Genomic DNA, 18,637 nt, shown 5'->3' with positions numbered 1-18,637 from the left:
ACTATGGGTCCCTTGAAATAAAATTACTTCATAAGATAATTCATATGTATTTTAATCTCCCATATTTGGATCATAATCTGTGAGGATTCAAGGCACTGCCAGATGGAATGTGCTGATGCATTAAGTAAGGCTTTGTCTTCCCTGGCAAAATGAAAGAAAAAATGAGTCAACTGTTTAGGTAAGTCAGCCTAAAATATCAAGATAATGGAACAACAATTGGGCTTTACTTAATTCCACCTGCCTGAATTTATTTGTATCCTCAGATAGGGCCCTGAATCCCACAGTGAAACTTACCTGCCCGTTGAAACACAGAGGAATTAAACTAAATCATAGTAATTTAATTTAGAAACCTTAGGCCAGAATTTTATGATAACTTACAATGTTACCTTTCTTAACTCACCTATAATAATGCCTTTGGTTTCTCCCTTCAATTAGGCCTACTATATTCTGAAGAAAATTCTGTCCTCACTCAGCGTCTATGCTGAATGATTTATCTGAAATGGTGACTAAAACTCATCTTCTCTCTTCCTAAAACATCTGTGATTGGTGTTGGTAATGATTATGAAAAGCAAACCACATTTCTAGGAGTGTAAATTATTAGGAGGAGCATGGAATAATCTTTGCAGTATCTAATTAATTCAGGCCTTCTTTTTACAGCAAATTGAACATAGAGATTAAATATTTGCTCTGAACACATTATTTTAACTATAGCTACTTTATCTAGTTATTTTCATTCTGTATTTTGCTCCCTAGATCTGGCCATTACACCTAAAGTCAAAAGGGTGGTAAAGCAAACATGTGACATGATGAAGCAGGGTTATCTCACACCTGAGACCTTTTTTTCAAAATTTTCATTATCCTTCCAATAAAATGTAATTCAACCTCGGAAAAAAAAATTTCCTAAAAATATGTGAATGAGAACTGGCTTAGAATTTTAAAATGAATTTGATTTCAGACCTTCAACACTGAAGGATTAGTGACAACCCCTCCAGTATTCTGTCATGATTAAAAAAATACAACAAAACCCTAAACTAAAGGAGATTATAACTTCTTTCTCTCTAAACATTTGGGAGCTGTGAAAATGCTAAGATTTCCATCCAGCACAATGAGGAGAGTAAAGCAAAGCAAAACAAAACAAAAAAAGGAAGTAAGACATAACTGGTTATAGGTGTATCTCAGACCAAAAAATAAATAAAAGGGTAAAGATATGCTCACACAGACATATACACACATGGACAAATTAATTATTCAGGAAAACATTAACTTCTGATTTCTTTTCTTTTATTCAGGTAACTATATGAAACTTATTCAAGGACAAATTTTGAGCACTCAGATTGGAGTTCTGAGAAATGACTAGCATTGGCACACAATGGTCATGCATAGTAATTAGTTTTAATGGAATATTAAGTAGACTGAAGAATAATTATATTCTCTTCCAAAAGTTCCAAAAACAGCAAATTGTGTTTTTATAAATATGTTTGTTTTACATATAGTATAAGTTAATTTTCTACTGCATATGGTTTGAAATTAAAGTGATGGCTATTTGGTAGTCATTCACTTGGTCTTACAATATTCTGCATGCATTGTCCAGTTTCACTCTGTTAATTTTCTAATAAACAGTTTTGTTTTCAAATGTCCCAAGGCCAGTTGCTGAGTCCAAATATAAACTCTGTTAGTCAAGAAACTCCAAGCAGCAAGAAATTTTAAGCATATAACCATCAGGATTTCAGTGTGCATTGTAGATCCTCTGATTCTAAGATTCTTTCTTCTCATATACTTACCAGTCTTTGCAATGTATTTTTCACTGTGAAGGGTCTCAGTTTACAGGAAAACACCCACTTTGTTACTCATAGAAGACTTCTCATATCTACTCTGGTCAGTCTCACGGGGTATGTTTATCTTATGTGCTATGAACAATATAATTTTTTCTAAAAAGATTGCATTTCAAAATCCTGACAAACATGTTTTGTTAGATACTATATATGCTTAATAAACAAATATGTTTGAAAATCTTGTTTATATAGAATAGTAACATACTCAACAAATTCTGATTTGAAAGTGAAAATGCCCTAAGTTTACACATGCCATGAACAATTCATCAATGTCATTCATTATTTTGCAAGGTATTATCTTCTCCAGATGAAGCGTAATTTATAAAACTGAAGACAAATAACAGTAATGTTATGGGCAAATGTATTTATTCATTTTTATTACAAGAGGGATTTTTATAATAGCATTGTGGGAAATAATGGTGTCTGAAAGAATGAAAGATTCTAGAGAAGGACTTCTTTAGAAAAAAGAAATCTTATTTCTGTTTTGGAAATTGAAATAATGTATACATACACATGAAAAATTTTCAGAAAGATGAGTGGCCTGGGGGGTCATTTACAAATGCCTGTCACTAGAGTCACTAAAAATAAATCCACTTTTACTTAGGAATAGATCAACTTAAACATTTTTGCTTTAGGTGGTAAATTAGGCAGAGTTCTTAGCTTCCCTTTTCTCAATACAAATTTTCTTAGTCATGGTAAGTTTCTTAAAATGAAGAGGAGGTGATGGGAATATTTCTTTCTATTCATTCAGAAAACATGGAATACAGTGAAACATGGGAGAAAATTTATTTTCCTTTTTAGTATTGAATGTCAAATTACTTATTTACGGTGAAATGTAAAGATTTCTTCCTAGGAGATATTATCATGATGCATTTTTCAGAGGAATTACAGCAAGGCTTAAATGTATGTTAGCTACCTAACAAGATACTCATTTGTACAACTCCTTAGAACAAAAGTAAATTAGGCAATCTCCACACTTATGCAACATAGAAAAACTCCTTGGTAAAATCAGTCCTTTTTAGTTAATTTATAAATGAGGTATAATGAAACAAAGTATTCATATTAGGAATACCAGATTACATATTGCCATTTTTAAATAACATGGTCACTTAGAGCTATTTTAAAGTTTATTGATTGATTATGAAATACAATTAAATCTAAACTCTAAGAAGCAATTAAATTTAAATATATTAGAAATATGCTCCCTCAATTCTGTTCAAAACTGTTAATACAGACAAGAACTCATAATTACTTCCTAAAACTTTATATGTGCTATTAGTTGCTGTGGCAGCATACAATACTGAAAACCATCACACATATTACAGTTAGTACCCAAAGTCACAGAGAAAACCACACAAAACATAAATCCCCAAACAATGAGCATATAGTCCTTTCTAACAAGCACTGTACATGGTATACTCAAATCCATTGAAAAGGTATATCCAAATTTACTTCTTAATTTTGAAACTTTGTTCTCAATTACTATACAAACCTACAAATAAAATGCAGAAACGTTTTCCCCCAATTTATTTATAAAGCCAAAAAAGTGACTGGTACTTCTCTATATATGTATTAACCTTGACATAGTCCCTCTTTGCTATCTTAAATACAGCCAACCTTAAGTTATCTTAAACTGCAAGTTTAAATTTATTAAGAAAACTGAATATCACACTTAACTGGATTGTATTCTACCCGAAAAGAGATATCAAATGAGCCAAATATTTGTTTAAAAATTGTCCTATTCGGACATCTCTATGTTACTTGATGAAAGGCTTTTTGAGATTATACTATACTGCAGGTTTATTGTGAAACAAACAGTATACTTTATTATCACAATTAAAGCTGTAAAATTCACAAACTTTTTCCACTATTCCACAACTAGATTTACTTCTAATTATCATCTATTTGGCAAAGTACTTTAATAGGGGGATTTGGTGTGCAGTAGCCATGTAATAAACACAAAGTAAATCAATCTCTATCATTTTTCAGAGGTAATTGCAAAAACTTTACCACCAGACAAAATCCATAGTTTTGATTTGTTTTTAACTGTTTACAACTGGTACAAATATTAATTGTGTCATTCTCCACCCCCCTTCCTTCCTCACTTCTACCCCTGTTTTAAGGTTCAAATTATTTGATAGCTGTTTGTTTATTTCAAAACAACACTGTTAAGTATCTTCATAAACTTTTAATGCTGAGCATCTACTTAGAAAAAACGTTAACCCCCATCTAACTAATGTTAAATGTAGGAAATGAGTCTTGGGTTACCCAGTTGGGACAAATTTCTAGGTGCAGAGTTAGAATGGGAAAGTTACAGGGATGCTCCTGTAGTCGTTGATGAAGTTAGGAGAGCTTGACTTGAGAAATCTCACCTTTTGAGCTGCTTTAGAGGGACTCTTGTTTTTGCTGCCTTTAGGTCTTCCCCTGGGTCTCTTAGGAGAGGGCTCACCGGTTGGTTCCTAATTGTGAGGGAAAAAAAAATGCTGTTGTGGCAAGAACGTCTGAAAGAAATTGACCCTGACTCTTTAGCTATATTTTCTGCATGTGTTGATCAAAAGAGCTGTTGGAACACATTCAGTTCAAGCATAAATGGATGATGATGGTACAGAGTTTACAGAAAGGGGAAATAACTATACTTTTAATCCAAGGGTTCAAAGAGGAAACTCTATATTTTGTATATGAAAACTAGATTCTACTTCAAACCTAAAATGGTAACAAAGGCCGAAGAGGCTGCATATTCTAGAAAGAAAGTCATATACTTTTAAGGTGTAAAATTTACAGGGCTGTGCATTTGGCAACTCATAGGAATAATAAGCATTTTAAACGAATACCACTCTCCATTATACTAGCATTTCAAACAGAAATATGAAGCTAACATCATAGATGTTTCAACAATCATCCATATTGAAAAGGTGGCTTTTAATCATCTTTGTATACCTGCCTTCTAGGTGCATTATGATTCAACTGACACATTCTGAGTGAAATGCTGAAGCAATTATTCAAGTTCTTCAATTCAAAATAACTCCATTCCCCCTAAAATTTCCAAATAATTATGGTAAATCTATGGTGGGAGGTTTTGCTTGAATTATCTAGTTAATCGCTTCAATTCTCCACTTCCTTTTGGAGATGCTGGCATGGTCTCCAGTCTAAATTTAAGTATCTTTTGATAAAAATAAACATTTTCTTCAAAACTCTCTTTCGAGAAAACTCTTACGGGAGTATAGTGGAGAAATCTAAAAGGGGGTAAAAATAAGGAGGAATGGAGTGTCTGGGAATGAGAAATGGAAGCAATCACTAGGTTTAGCAAAACTTTCAATGGCTCCTATGCCAAGTAGTAAATACTCAAGTGGTTAAGAGAATGCGATGATTAATATTCCAGATCCCAAATATTTATCCAATGAATCATCTATTCACATTTCATTCAGATTCGGTGATTAAGTGAGACTAATTAACTTAAAACCCATGAAAGTCCTCAATGAAAATTCGCATCCCATTTAGAGAATCCGGGGAAGGTTCCCTGCAAGCTTCTGTGGGACCACTAGCGCCAGTGGGCACATCGAGAGCAAACACATCGGAGACACATTTTTCTTTCTTTGTGAACTCTGCCTTAACTCAAAAAGGTAAAGCATCCAATCACCTCCAGTCTCCATTGTAATTTCTTTTCGAATTTTTTTTGGAGGGGGGGCAATTAGTGAGTCAGAGAGAGCTGGGTGGCGAGTGGGAAACAAGTGGGGGAGGGCAGAGACTTCCTGGGAGGTGTAAAACAGGATTCAAATGCCGTGTAAAGTGTCGCTAGGGCAGAGCGGGAAAACACAGGGGCCTCTAAATCGGCTTGTTTCCTTTGATGATTTCAAAAAGGTACAACGCTCAATTTTTCTAAAATGCACTGGCAAGCAACATTGTTCAATTTCCTCACCTTGCTCTCGGGCAGCTTTGGGACTCGGATTATTTTCTAATCAGCCTGTTTGCCACGAAGGAAGCGAATTAAGGCTAAGGAGCGAGCAAGTTTTAAAGCCCGAGGAAGTGGAGTTTAAATGTTCTCAATAGACATACCCCGCTCCAACTCTGCCCGCTGCGGCTTGGAAATTACAGCAAACAAAACCCCCAGCCCTGCGCGCTGCGCGCAGCTCTGCAAGCGCCGGCTGCACGCTTAATTGGTTGCATCCGCAGACAAAACCCTCCACTCCGCAGGGTCCCGGGCGCCCCTCGATCGTCCTCTACCCAACCCTCGGCCACTGGCCTAGAAGAAGAACATTTAATGGCTGCAGCTCAGAGGCGCGGCATCCAGGGGCAAAAGAGGGACCCGGCGCCTGACGAGGAAGCGACCCTGGCTACTCTGCACTCTCTCGGACACTCCTTTCAACGCGCCCTTGGCGGGTCGAGTTAACCCGGTCTCCCGGGGAACCAGGCTCCCCGATAGCCCCTGCCTTGGGCCACCTCCGGCGGCCGCCGCACCACATTTAAAGAGCCCGAAGAGGACCAGGCAGCCGGATCCCCATGCGTTCTTTGTCGGAAGGGCGCGAGTCTTGGGCCACCGAGAGCTTGGAGGAGGGCGCCAAGGGGGTGGCTGCGGCGCGCCAGCCCCCGACCCGCGAGCAGCCCCGGGAGGCGGGAGAAAGAGCCTCGGGCCCCCGGGACTCCAGTCCCTTCAGCCCAGATCCGCTGGAGCGCCCGGGTCCCCGGCACCTCCTTTCCCCCGGGCAGTTGCAAAAGAGTCTCGGAAAGCGCCTGTGAGCCCGGGTTTGTCTGATCCCGGCGGCTTTCAGTCACCGGGCGACACCGCGCCACTCCGGGCGGTGCACAATAGCGAAAGTCCGAGGACGCGCTTCGCCCGACCCCACCTCCCGCCTTCCCCCGGCCGGCCGCCGCGGCTCCCCACCTCCCCGCCCGGAGGGGCGCTGGCGCCCCGGGGCTGCGCGGCGCACTCGTGGGGTCTCCGCCGCTCCCCCCCGCCGGCCGGCGGGCAGCGTGCGACGGCCGCGGCGACTGGGCTCCCGCGCTCCGGCCGCCCCGCGCGTGGCTGGGCCCCGGCAGGGGAGACGGAGTGGGCTGGTGCCCCCTCCGCGCCCGCGTACTGACTTGCTGCTGCTTCCTGGGGCGGCCGCGTCCTCTCTTCTGAGGCGCGGGGGCGGCAGGTTGTCCCTGGGCTGAAGTGGACGGCTGCCCAGCGCCCTCGCCGCGTGCGCTCATCCTGCCTCCCGCCGCCGCTACCGCCGCTGCAGCCGCTTCGCCTCAACCGCCCCGGGGCTGCCCAACACCTTTCGGGAGATGAGGTGATAGGGCTGGGGACGCCGGCGGGGCGAGCGCGAGCTGGCGGGCTGCGAGGGCTGCTGTTGCTTAGGCTGCCGCCGCTGCCACCATCAACACCGGACGTCCAGCGGCTGCCAAAAAAAGAAGAGGGGAGGAGGAGGAGGAGAGGAGGAGGCGCTGCCGGTGGCGGCGGCGGCGGTGGGTGGGTGCCGGAGGTGGAGGTGGCGGTGGAGGTGGAGGTATCGAGAGTAGGAGGGAAGCGAGGGAGAAGGAAGAGAGGCTTTGAGGTGGCAGAGGCTCCTCTCGCGGGTTGGGATCAGGAGTTGAGGGCACCGGGAGCACTTCGGAAGCGGCTTGGAAAGGGAAGAGACTGGGAGAGAATTGTGTCCCTTGAAATGTTAGGCGGGGAAAGAATTCCTCCTCCTCTTCCCCCTAACCCTGCTCCGCAGAGAGAGAGAGAGAGAGAGAGAGAGAGAGAGAGAGAGAGAGAGAGAGAGAGAAAGGAGAGGGTGAAAGAGAGAGAGAGAGGAGATTGAAAGTGCCTTGGGCAGTTGGAAAGCAAAGGAGGATGGGGAGATTCCGCCGGGATAGGGTCGGGCGGGCACGGAGCACAGGCGGAGGACAGAGTAGTGGGTGGCACCGCGCCTCTTCGGGTGGCGGGAGCAGGCGGCGGCGGCACCGGAGAGTCGGAGGGGGACGGGCTGCTCGCTCCTGAGTCTTGCACCAAGCGCGCGCTGCCCGGGCTGAAAGTTTTCTAAGTTCCTACCCCAAGATTCAAGTGGGATGAGTGTGTGTGAGTGTGAGTGTGTGTGGTGTGTGTGTGTGCGCGCGCTTGCGCTGGGGGGGGGGGAGTGCCCACCTCTAATCGTGGGCGGATAAAGGGGAGGGGGCTGCGCAGGAAGAAAAGTATGAGGAGGAGGGAGGCCAGGCGGACCCCGGAGCCAAGGCGCCTGGCCGCTAGCCAGAGGCAGCGTTCGAAATACAACTGCTTCGGCGGCGGCGCCGGGGTGCCACCCGGAGCCCGGCTCACGTGCTCCCGCCCGGCGGCGGGGTTAAAGGGACAGGCGGGGGATCCCGGGCAGGCTCGCCGTGGGCCTAGCCCCACCCGCCGTTCGAGGTCACCCCTGGACAGTTGTCCTGGGAAGGCGCGGGAATGAGACTGTCCCGGATCCACGTTTCGGGGCTCGGCCTTTACCTGCGCCTCCACGGTGCGGAGCCAACTTTGCAGGAAGCGTCTAGGCTGCACCCGAGGCAGCGCTCCGGTTCCCTGTGAGTGGGAAGGGACTGCAGAGGAGTGGAAGAGGGTCCCTGACAGCCCTACTCCACCTCGGAATGCCCTCACCGCAGAGCCTGCGGAAGGGCGAGAGCGCGCATACACTGACACATGCACGCAGATACACACGAACACGCGTGTAAGCACATACATACTTGCACGCAGATACACGGGGGCATGCTTGTGCTTGTAAACACGCGCATTTACACACATACACAGAGGCACGCAGATAGATATGCACATTCGTAGACACGTGCAAACAATGTGCACACACAGAGCGCGCTAGCTTCTTGAACTTTTTTCTCCAGGAAAGACTAGAGGCGATCGAAGTTCGCTCCCCAACCCCTCCCCGGGGATCCGACATTCGCAGGGTAAAGGGCACCTCGTAGATTCGTAAGACCACAATTGCACTAACTGCCCAACTCTCCCTTCAGTTTACCTCGATTTAACCTTCTGCCTGAGAACTCTCTTTCTGCCAAGTCCTAATTTTATAGCCTGGGCTGTTTCTGAGTTATGTGAACACCATAATGGCCACAGTCCATTTTTAAAAGGTGGAGTACATTTTTAAATGTACCTCTTTTCATCCTTGAATAATACAAAACTCCGAAAAAATTAGGTTCAGATTTTCACACGTCACACCCAAAATTATTTTGGACTAATTCCAAAATAAAAACTTTCACCTGGGGAAGAATTTCTTTTTTCAAAGATACAGACCACCGAGGAATAAAAACGCCTACTTTGCAGCCCTAAGCAGGAGTTAGGCACCGCCAGGTTCCGCTGTGCATGTGGAGGAGGCGCGTGTAAATGTCTGCTTTGGCGCGACAGCGCTGATTGGTCCGCGTTGCCATTTTAAATCCATTTCCAGCTGCCCTTTGCAGAGCTGGGACACTTCTCTGCACTTTGAGTGCTCTGCAGGAACCCAGAGTTTCTCCTGGGTCTGGGAACGCTTAGCTATGATGGAGAGGGAGAGCCTCCATCCCTCCGGATGGAGCCCAGCAGCTGACTGAGGAGGGAGGGGTCTAACAGGAATCAAAGGTTTTCTGTCAGGGCTTGACTGAAAGATGTATCTTCATCAAAGGGTTTGAAATTTCACCTAACGATTACAGTGATATTACCTAACTGCCAAACGTGCACATTTAAAAACTATGATCACATATTTGCACTGTGGTGTGCACATTTTACATACACATACAAAATAGATTTTTGGATTTGTGTTTGTTTGCTTACTTTTTGCCAGGAATAGAGAGAAATTCTGAGGGTGAATGCCGGGGAGTCACTGAGGAGTTCAGCCAGCTAGTTTGGTGCCGTATACCTCATTATATCCTAGGTTTTTTTTTTTTTTTTTTTTTTTTTTTTTGTAATGTGTACAAGGTTGACAAGGAGGGGATTGCAAAATTTTGTTTTTGCATAAATCTTTGAACATAAGAGAAGCAAATAAAAATTGGGTTGGGGGAAGGTACAGCCACTTGTTTTCAGGCTGCTATCATTTTGCTATTAGACTATTTGACCCCCTTTGATTTATGACAAGAGTATAAAACAGATATTGTATCAAGTTCTGTCTAAATCAATTATATAGATTTTCATTCTTTGAAAGCTGTATTTGATTTTTCAGAATTCTGTATATTTTCTGTAGGTGAAACATTAAAATTTGTTCTCATCTTTGAAATTATTGAGACTTTTACTATACAAAATGGTGTTCTTAAATATTTTTATGTTAAATAGTTAGATTTTTAGGTTAAATGGTTAGATTTTTATGTTAAATACTTAGATTTTATTTTTAAAGGAAAAGAAATCTTTTTACATTGACACCTGAGGGTCTTCCCCCCAGTTTAAGTTTCTCAGTCGTTCACTGCCTCTGCTTTATCACACCATATTTTACCCATATAGTCAAGGCTCAATTCTTTCTAATTTGAAAACCTCCCAGGTAGTTTCTGCCCATATTCAACTGTGTTTTTTCTTCTTCTACACCCACTATGGAATTGAGCAATTAGCACCTTGGTTGTATATGTTAACAATGTTTCTAATTATCTGTGACACATGATGTAGATTGGTGTTTAGATTAGGTCAGCTCATTAGTGAGTGATAAAATTAATTTAGCAAACCCATAACCTCATTAAAAAAATAGGATAGAATCTAGAATATCACATAAAATTTCTGTCTTATTTACATATGTATCAAAACTATTAAGATGGGTTGTATTTTCATCTTTAACATCTCAGAATTTGGGATGTATCTTAAAATTCAACGTGTCTTAGCACTATGTTATCACATACTAGGTAGTGTCTTTTCTATTTTGGTGATATACATGCTGTTGTGGTTTGGCTGTGTCCCTACCTAAATCTAATCTTGAATTGTAGTTCCCATAATCCCTGTGTATGGTGGGAGGTCACTGAATCATGGGGGTCACTGAATCATGCTATTCTCCCATGCTATTCTTGTGAGTAAGTGCTCACAAGATCTGATGGTTTTATAAGGGGCTTCTCCCTTTGCTTGGCTGTCATACTTCTTCCTACTGCCTTGTGAAGAGGATGTCTTGCTTCCTCTTTGCCTTCTGCCATGACTGCAAGTTTCCTGAGGCCTCCCCAGCCAGGCAGAACTGTGAATCGGTTAAACCTCTTTCCTTTCTAAATTACCCAATCTTGAGTATTTCTTCACAACAGTGTGCTTTTATGTAAATTGTATGTATATACCCAGAAGACAGGTAGCATTTCAAGCACCTGTTTCTTTTTCTTTTCTTTTCTTTTTGCACTAGTTTTGTCTAGGTAGTGTTCTGTTCATGACAGACTTCTGGTAGTTACTAATTTATTGCAGTGACGAAAGTACCTATAATAAAGTTAGTATTTTAAAGAACATGCCACACAGGATGAGAAAAGTGTTAGATATATTAAAATACGTTTAACATTTTTTAAACTAAAGACAGATGCATCTGTTACAAGGAGATTTAAGTTCTCACATTGTGCTTTACCATGATATATTGACACCTTAATACATTCACAAATTAAAAAGAATTATTTAAGGATTTTCTGAGATTATTATTGATTAATCATGAACGTATGTCATGTGTAATTAAATGGAGATTTATTATAACTAGTTATTTTGGAATTGAATCTATATAGGGTCACAGAAAATAATTATAGCTAATATTGATTGAACAGAATGCATAGCACTCATGTGTGTATGTAAACCAAAGTTCAGTATAGTACAAAGTAAACACATAGGCTGGGCAAAGTGGCTCATGCCTGTACTCCTAGCACTTTGGGAGGCCAAGGTGGGAGGATAACTTGAGGCCAGGAGTTTGAGACCAGCCTGGGCAACATAGTGGGAACCTGTCTGTTCAAAAAATAAAAAAATTAGCCAGGCATGGTGATGTGCACCTATAGTCTCAGCTACTTGAGAGGCTAAGGTGAAAGGATCACTTGAGCCCAGGAGGTGGTGGCTACAATGAGCCATGATTGTACCACTGCACTTCAGCCTGGGTGACAGAGTGAGACCCTGTCCCAAAACATACACACACACACACACACACACACACACACACACACACACACACGAAACAAACACATAATCTTGTCTTCAGAGCTTTGCATTCTGCTATGGCTGAAAAACATTTCATGTGTTTTAATATAAGGTCACTTGCACTGCTCAAACCCACAATGTAGATATTGTGTCTTTAATAATTTATTATTTAATAATAATTGTGTCTTTAACGCTTAATAGTGAAACGTAGGAGAGACTATCTAAGAGTTTTCCTACAGTGTCATCAAGAACAAATATATGCTGCCAAATTTGGTTTTTAATTTGGATAGGTTTCCTAGTCTTGTAGTCAGAGGATCACCAAACAAATTTGTTCACTCATTCAAGAAATTCATTCAAGAAGTTGATTTTGCAGGAATCTCACGTGTAATTCTCTCAGGACTCAGAAATAGAGAATCTCTATTAACACAATTAGGTCTTCATTTAAAATCTATTTACTTATTACATTAAGCCTTCCAGTACTCTCTTGTGTCCAATCCATCATTCATTCGGCCCTATTTATTGAGCACATAATACATGCTAGGAATCACAGAACGTTCTTTTTGGCAGAAGTCATGGAAATAGAAGAGGAAGAGTTTTATGTCTGCCTTTCATCTACTGACATTGTATTGTCAGCCCCAAGCAATCTCAGTCTCTGTATATTATCAATCAGCTTTGGGTAGCAGGAAGAACATGGGCTTTGAAATCAGATTTAGGGATAGGAGGTGTAGTAGGCAGAATTCTAAAATGGTGCCCAAGATTTCCTGGCTTGAGGTATACATGAGTACATCATCACTGGCTGTCCTGTGACTAAGTTGTGTTATGTGACACACTGACCTTAGGAAAATTATCCAGAGGAGCCTGACTTAAGGCGTGTTTAAAGCAGAGAGTTTTCTTTGGCTCATCTTAGGAGATGAAGTTAGAGACTTGAGGCACAAGAAGGATTTGACTCACCATGGCTTTTTGAAGATAGTGGTAATGGGTGGCAAGGAATGTGGTGGGTTCTAGGAGCTGAGGGCACCCAGACCAACATCTAACAAGGAAATAAGGACCTCCATTCTCCAAGCACAAGGAACTGAATTCTGCCAACAACAAGAATAAGCTTGAAGTGGAATCTCTCCCAGAGCCTTCAGACAATAGCACGGCCAGGCCCACACCTTGATTTTAGCCTTGCGATACCCTGAGTAAGAACCCCAGTCACACCATACCTGGCTTCTGACTCACAATACTGTGAGCTAGTAAATGGATATTGTAACCATGTTTTTAGTCATTAGGCTTATGGTAATTGGTTATGCAGCCATTGAAAACTAATATAGGAGAGATCTGGTCAAATATACTTCCTCTCCTTTCACCACGCATGAAATGTCACCAAGCTCCAAAGCACAATGACTTATGCAATTTATCTGGAAATGCCCCACTTGGTCGCACCACTCCTGCCAAGCCACCTGCCCTGTCTCTTTGAGGTTCTTGAGAAGTAGTGACCAGCATGAAAATGCATCATCTTGAATCGCTTTCCATCCTTTCCTGCCTTGCCTACATTTTTCCTGACTTTCACTACCTTGGGTGTGTACTTCTCAAATAAAGCATAAGGATTAATCCTTACCCAAAACTCTTGCTTGCTCAGGAACCAGACTAAGGCACCCAGAAACTCAAACTCAGTGTCTCTATAACTGAATTGATCATCTGTGATGGTTTAAGAACATGTTTGCAAATTCTTCAACATCCTTCCCATAAAGGATGAAATCTAGCTTCCACTCTTAAAGGTGGGTCAATTTTACTAAGTTGCTTGTAATGAATAAAAAGCAATAGAAATGATGCTGCATCATTTTGGAGACTAGATAACACAAGGCTACAAACACGGATCATACAATTACTGCCTTGATCTCAATCTCTCTCCCTGTACCCGCTCCTGCTGCCTTGGAATTCCTGAATTAACTTGTGAGAAGCTTAACTACCTTGGAGTCTCCACGCTGGAGAGACCATGGGCAAAGGCCACACAGAGACAGAAATGCCTAAGAGTCCTTGCAGTGCCAGGCCTCAAACATTTATCTTCCCATCAACTGCCTGATAAGTGAGTGCATGAACATTCAGATAATTCCAGGCCCCCACCCCCCACTGCCTTTAAGTCACCCCAAGCAGATGGGAAGTAGAACAGAGAGGAGAGACCCCTGCTGAGCTCTGCTCCAAGTGCAGATTTAGGAGTAAAACATGTTGTGTTTAGTCTTCATTCGCTAGATTTTTGGGTGAATTGTTACATAGTCATAGAAACTGGCTCATAATTTTTTCCTAACTTCTTTTCTTAACAGTCACTCTTAACCAGAAATCACACTTAGCTAGGAATCAATCTAGATCCCTCTCTTTCCACTTCAAATGATCACCAAGTCCCTCTAATTCTACCTTCTACATATTTCTTGACTCTATTTCCCACCGTCACTGTCACTGCCTTAGGGCTCTCTCCTCTTCTCACTTGGATTACTTCACTCTCTCTCTATGGTCTCCTAGCCTTCAGTCTTACATTGTAAAAATCCATTCTTCACTGCTTTTAGAGGATTGCTTTCTTTTTTTGATTGTTTATTTTTATAGTTCTTTTTGTCCTATCACAGCCATAATAGAAAATGCATTGTTGAAAATGCAGGTGATTGGCTGGGCGCGGTGGCTCAGGCCTGTAATCCCAGCACTTTGGGAGACCGAGAGGGGCATATCACGAGGTCAGGAGTTCGAGATCAGCCTGACCAACATGGTGAAACCCCATCTCTACTAAAAATACAAAAATTAGCGGGATATGGGAGCACACGCCTGTAATCCCAGCTACTCAGGAGGCTGAGGCAGGAGAATTGCTTGAACCCAGGAGGTAGAGGTTGCAGTGAGCCGACTGGGTGATAGAGTGAGACACCATCTCAAAAAAAAAAAAAAAAAAAAAAAAAAAAAAAAAAAAAAAAGAAAAAAAATGCAGGTGACAGAAAAGTAAAGAAAAACTTCCCCAATTATCACACTACCAAGAGACAGCTTTAAAACATTTTAACCCTTCCAAACTTTAAGTGAACAAATATAGGTTCATACTGCACATTGGGATTTATAACCTATTTTTTTTTTTTTTTTTGAGACAGAGTTTTGCTGTTGCTGCCCAGACTGGAGTGCAATGGTGCGATCTCAGCTCACTGCAACCTCCACCTCCTGGGTTCAAGCGATTCTCCTGCTTCAGCCTCCCGAGTCACTGGGATTACAGGCATGTGCCACCATGCCTGACTAATTTTGTATTTTTAGTAGAGACAAGGTTTCTCCCTGTTAGGCTGGTCTTGAACTCCTGAACTCAGGTGATCCGCCCACCTCAGTCTTCTAGAGTGCTGGGATTACAGGCGTAAGCCACCATGCCTGGCCAAAGGTGGTCTCTTCTATCAGCATCCTGGCATAATGTTCAAATTTCAGATGTTCTAAAGTTAGAAGGGATAGCTAACTTCATTGCTATCCACATTAAAATTCAAAAGATTTCAACAAACCATAATATGGTTTAAGAAAATGACTATGGGAGAGAGATCCAAGATGGCTGATTACTAGCAGCTCGGGATTATAGCTCCCAGTGAAAGCGCAAAGAACGAGAGGACGCCATACCTTCACATGAATTCTTGTTGCTCACGCACCAGGAGATACCTAGCGGAGGAGCTCCACGGGTCGCCAGCGCGACTCTTGTGACCGGCGAGGCGGTTTTGCCGGCGCCTAGGAGCGTCGGTTCTTGGTGCAGAGTCAGAAAAGCACCATCAATCTTAATGCCGCTGATTTAGTCGGTGCAGTGGGTTGCTCAGATTTTGGCTCTGAGAGTCAGTAAGTTGGACGTCCACTCAGAAAACCAATTACAAAGACGATAAATACAAAGACCACAGATGGATAAATTCATAACGAAGGGAAGAAAACAGCCAAAAAAGGCTGAGAATACCCAAGATCAGAACGCCTCTCCCTCAGCGGGGATCACAGTTCCTCATCAGCAACGGAACAAGGCTTGATGGAGAACGAGTGTGTTCCAATCACAGAAGCAGGCTTCAAAATGTGGATAATGAGAAACTTCTGTGAATTAAAAGAACTTGTTTTAAACCAATCCAAAGAAACTAAGAACTTTGAAAAAAGATTTGACGAAATGTTAACAAGAATACACAATTTAGAGAGGAATATAAGTGAATTGATGGAGCTGAAAAACACAATACGAGAACTTCGTGAAGTATGCACAAGTTTTAACAGCCGAATTGATCAAGCAGAAGAAAGATATCAGAGGTCGAAGACCAACTCAATGAAATAAAACTAGAAGACAAGATTAGAAAAAAGAGGATAAAAAGGAACGAGCAAAGTCTCCAAGAAATATGGGACTATGTGAAAAGACCTAATCTACGCTTGATAGGTGTACCTGAATGTGACGAAGAGAATGAATCCAAGCTGGAAAATACACTTCAGGACATTATTCAGGAAAATTTTCCCAACCTAGTAAGGCAGGATAATATTCAACTCCAGGTAATACAGAGAACACCACAGAGATATTCCTCAAGAAGAGCAACTCTAAGGCACATAATCGTCAGATTCACCAGGGTTGAAATGAAGGAGAAAATACCAAGGGCAGCCAGAGAGAAAGTCAGGTTACCCACAAAGGGAAGCTTATCAGACTTACAGCAGATCTCTCAGCAGAAACCCTACAAGCCAGAAGAGAGTGGGGACCAATATTCAGTATACTTAAAGAAAAGAACTTTCAACCCAGAATTTCACATCCAGCCAAACTAAGCTTCACAAGTGAAGGAAAAATAAAGTTTTTTTGTGAATAAGCAAGCACTCAGAGATTTCATCACCACCAGGCCTGCTTTACAAGAGCTTCTGAAAGAACCACTACACATAGAAAGGAACAAACAGTATCAGCCTTTCTAAAAAAATACCAAAAAGAGCATCAACATAATGAAGAATTTACATCAACTAATGGCCAAAATAGCCAGCTAATATTAAATGGCAATATTAAACTCACATATATTATTATTAATTCTAAATTTAAATTGACTAAATTCCCCCAATCCAAAGACAGACAGGCAATTTGGATAAAAAACTAAAACCTATCAGTATGCTGCATCCAGACCCATCTCACATTCAAGGATACACAAAGACTCAAAACAAGGGATGGAGAAGGATTTATCAACCAAACAGAGCTAAAATAAATAAATCAAAAGCAGAAGTTACAATTAAGCAACAAAGATCAAAAGAAGCAAAGAAGGACATTATATAATGATAAAAGGATCAATGCAACAACAAGCAGAGCTAAAGATCCTAAATACATACGCACCCAATACAGGAATACGTAGATCAGTACCACATCATATCAACTTAGAAGTTTAAACGAAATGTTGGTTGGCTCCTTGTTTGTTATTCTCTTCCCTCATTTTCTTTTATATCTCCATTATTAAGGACAATTATAGGCATACCCATATTTGGATTGCATTCTAGCCCGGGCAATAAAGCAATACCCGCATCCTCTCTCCCTCTTCCTCTTTCTCTTTCTTCCTCTTCTTTATTCTTTTTCTTATAAAAAAAAATAAAAAAAGAAAATGACTATGAAGTATGTGAATAGTTTTAAAGGGAAGAGCCAGTCACATCTGTAGAGAATAGAAAAGTGACTTTAAAAATAATCCCTAAGATTGCACATAAGACTAAGAAGCAGATATTGCCACAATCTCACCTAATACTCATTTTGTTCTTCTGATTTCATGAAAGAATACCTATAATGTTGGGTATGGCTATATGCCCAACTATAAAACTACACATTCCCCAACCTCCCTTGTAGATTAGGGAGGTTGAAATGAAATATAAGCAGAAGTCTTTGGGAAATACTTTCAGGAAAGTCCTTTAAAAGGACTGACTCAGCTAGGAGGCATTTATTTCATTTTACCCCTCCTATACATTGCTTCCCGCCCCCACTCATTTGAACGCAGACACAATAACTGAAGTTCCAGCAGCCTTAATGGACGACAAAGTAACTTTGAAAATGGAAGCCACATTCTAAGGCAGATGGAGTGGAAAGAAAGAAAGACAATGGGTCTTCACAACTTTATGAGACTCCCATGCTAGTAATTTATAATAACTCAACTTTATCTTATTTAAGACACTTCTAAATTGTTAGGATTTCAATTCTCTGTCATGAACAGCTAAATATAATTCTTAATTGATAAAATATTCAATCCGTGCATGCTTGGCAAAAGTTACAATGTGACTTTTTGGAAAATCAATAAACTTTATTTTTAGAGCACTTTTAGGTTCACAGCAAAAGTGGCAAGTACAGAGTTCCCATATATCCCCTCTCTCCACATACATATAACCTCCCAAGCTAGATACAGGGGCACCATTTATTACAATCAATGAACCTACATTGACATATCATTATTGCCCAAAATCCATAGTTTACAGTAGGGTTCACTCTTGTTGATGTACATCCTATGAGTTTTGACGAATGTAGAGTGACATGTATCCACCATTCTAGTCACATACAGAATAATAGTTTTACTGCCCTAAAATCCCTCTGCATTGCCTGTCATCTTCCCTTTCATCTAATCACTGGCAGCCACTGATATTTTTACTGTTTCCATGGTTTTGCTATTTCTAGAATTTCATAAAGTTGGAATTACAACATAGGTATCCTTTTCAGATATGCTTCTTTCACTTAGTAATACGCATTTAAGTTTTCTCCATGTCTTGTCATGGCTTGATAGCTAATTTCTTTTTAGCACCAAATAGCATTTTATTGTTTGGA

General features: G+C 41.6%; 1 protein-coding gene across 3 annotated transcripts in view; it reads right to left on the bottom strand.

The window, feature by feature from the left end:
- The window catches only part of HMGA2 (high mobility group AT-hook 2), a 136,662-nt gene extending 128,790 nt beyond the window's left edge, over positions 1 to 7,872 (bottom strand). For all 3 annotated transcript variants that reach the window (XM_039472433.2, XM_039472432.2, XM_074402850.1), the window contains exons 1-2: positions 6,912 to 7,872; positions 4,205 to 4,291 (exon numbers count right to left, since the gene is read on the bottom strand). In XM_039472433.2, coding sequence (XP_039328367.1) covers positions 4,205 to 4,291; positions 6,912 to 7,022 — 198 coding nt within the window. In that variant the 5' untranslated portion in view covers positions 7,023 to 7,872. The remainder of the gene's footprint in view (positions 1 to 4,204; positions 4,292 to 6,911) is intronic.
- Positions 7,873 to 18,637: the final 10,765 nt, after the last annotated feature.

The sequence above is a fragment of the Saimiri boliviensis genome, chromosome 7, assembly GCF_048565385.1.
Source record: "Saimiri boliviensis isolate mSaiBol1 chromosome 7, mSaiBol1.pri, whole genome shotgun sequence".
Classification (NCBI taxonomy): domain Eukaryota; kingdom Metazoa; phylum Chordata; class Mammalia; order Primates; family Cebidae; genus Saimiri; species Saimiri boliviensis.
Note: the sequence above shows the minus strand (reverse complement) of the source record. Positions and strands in the feature narration are given on the sequence as shown.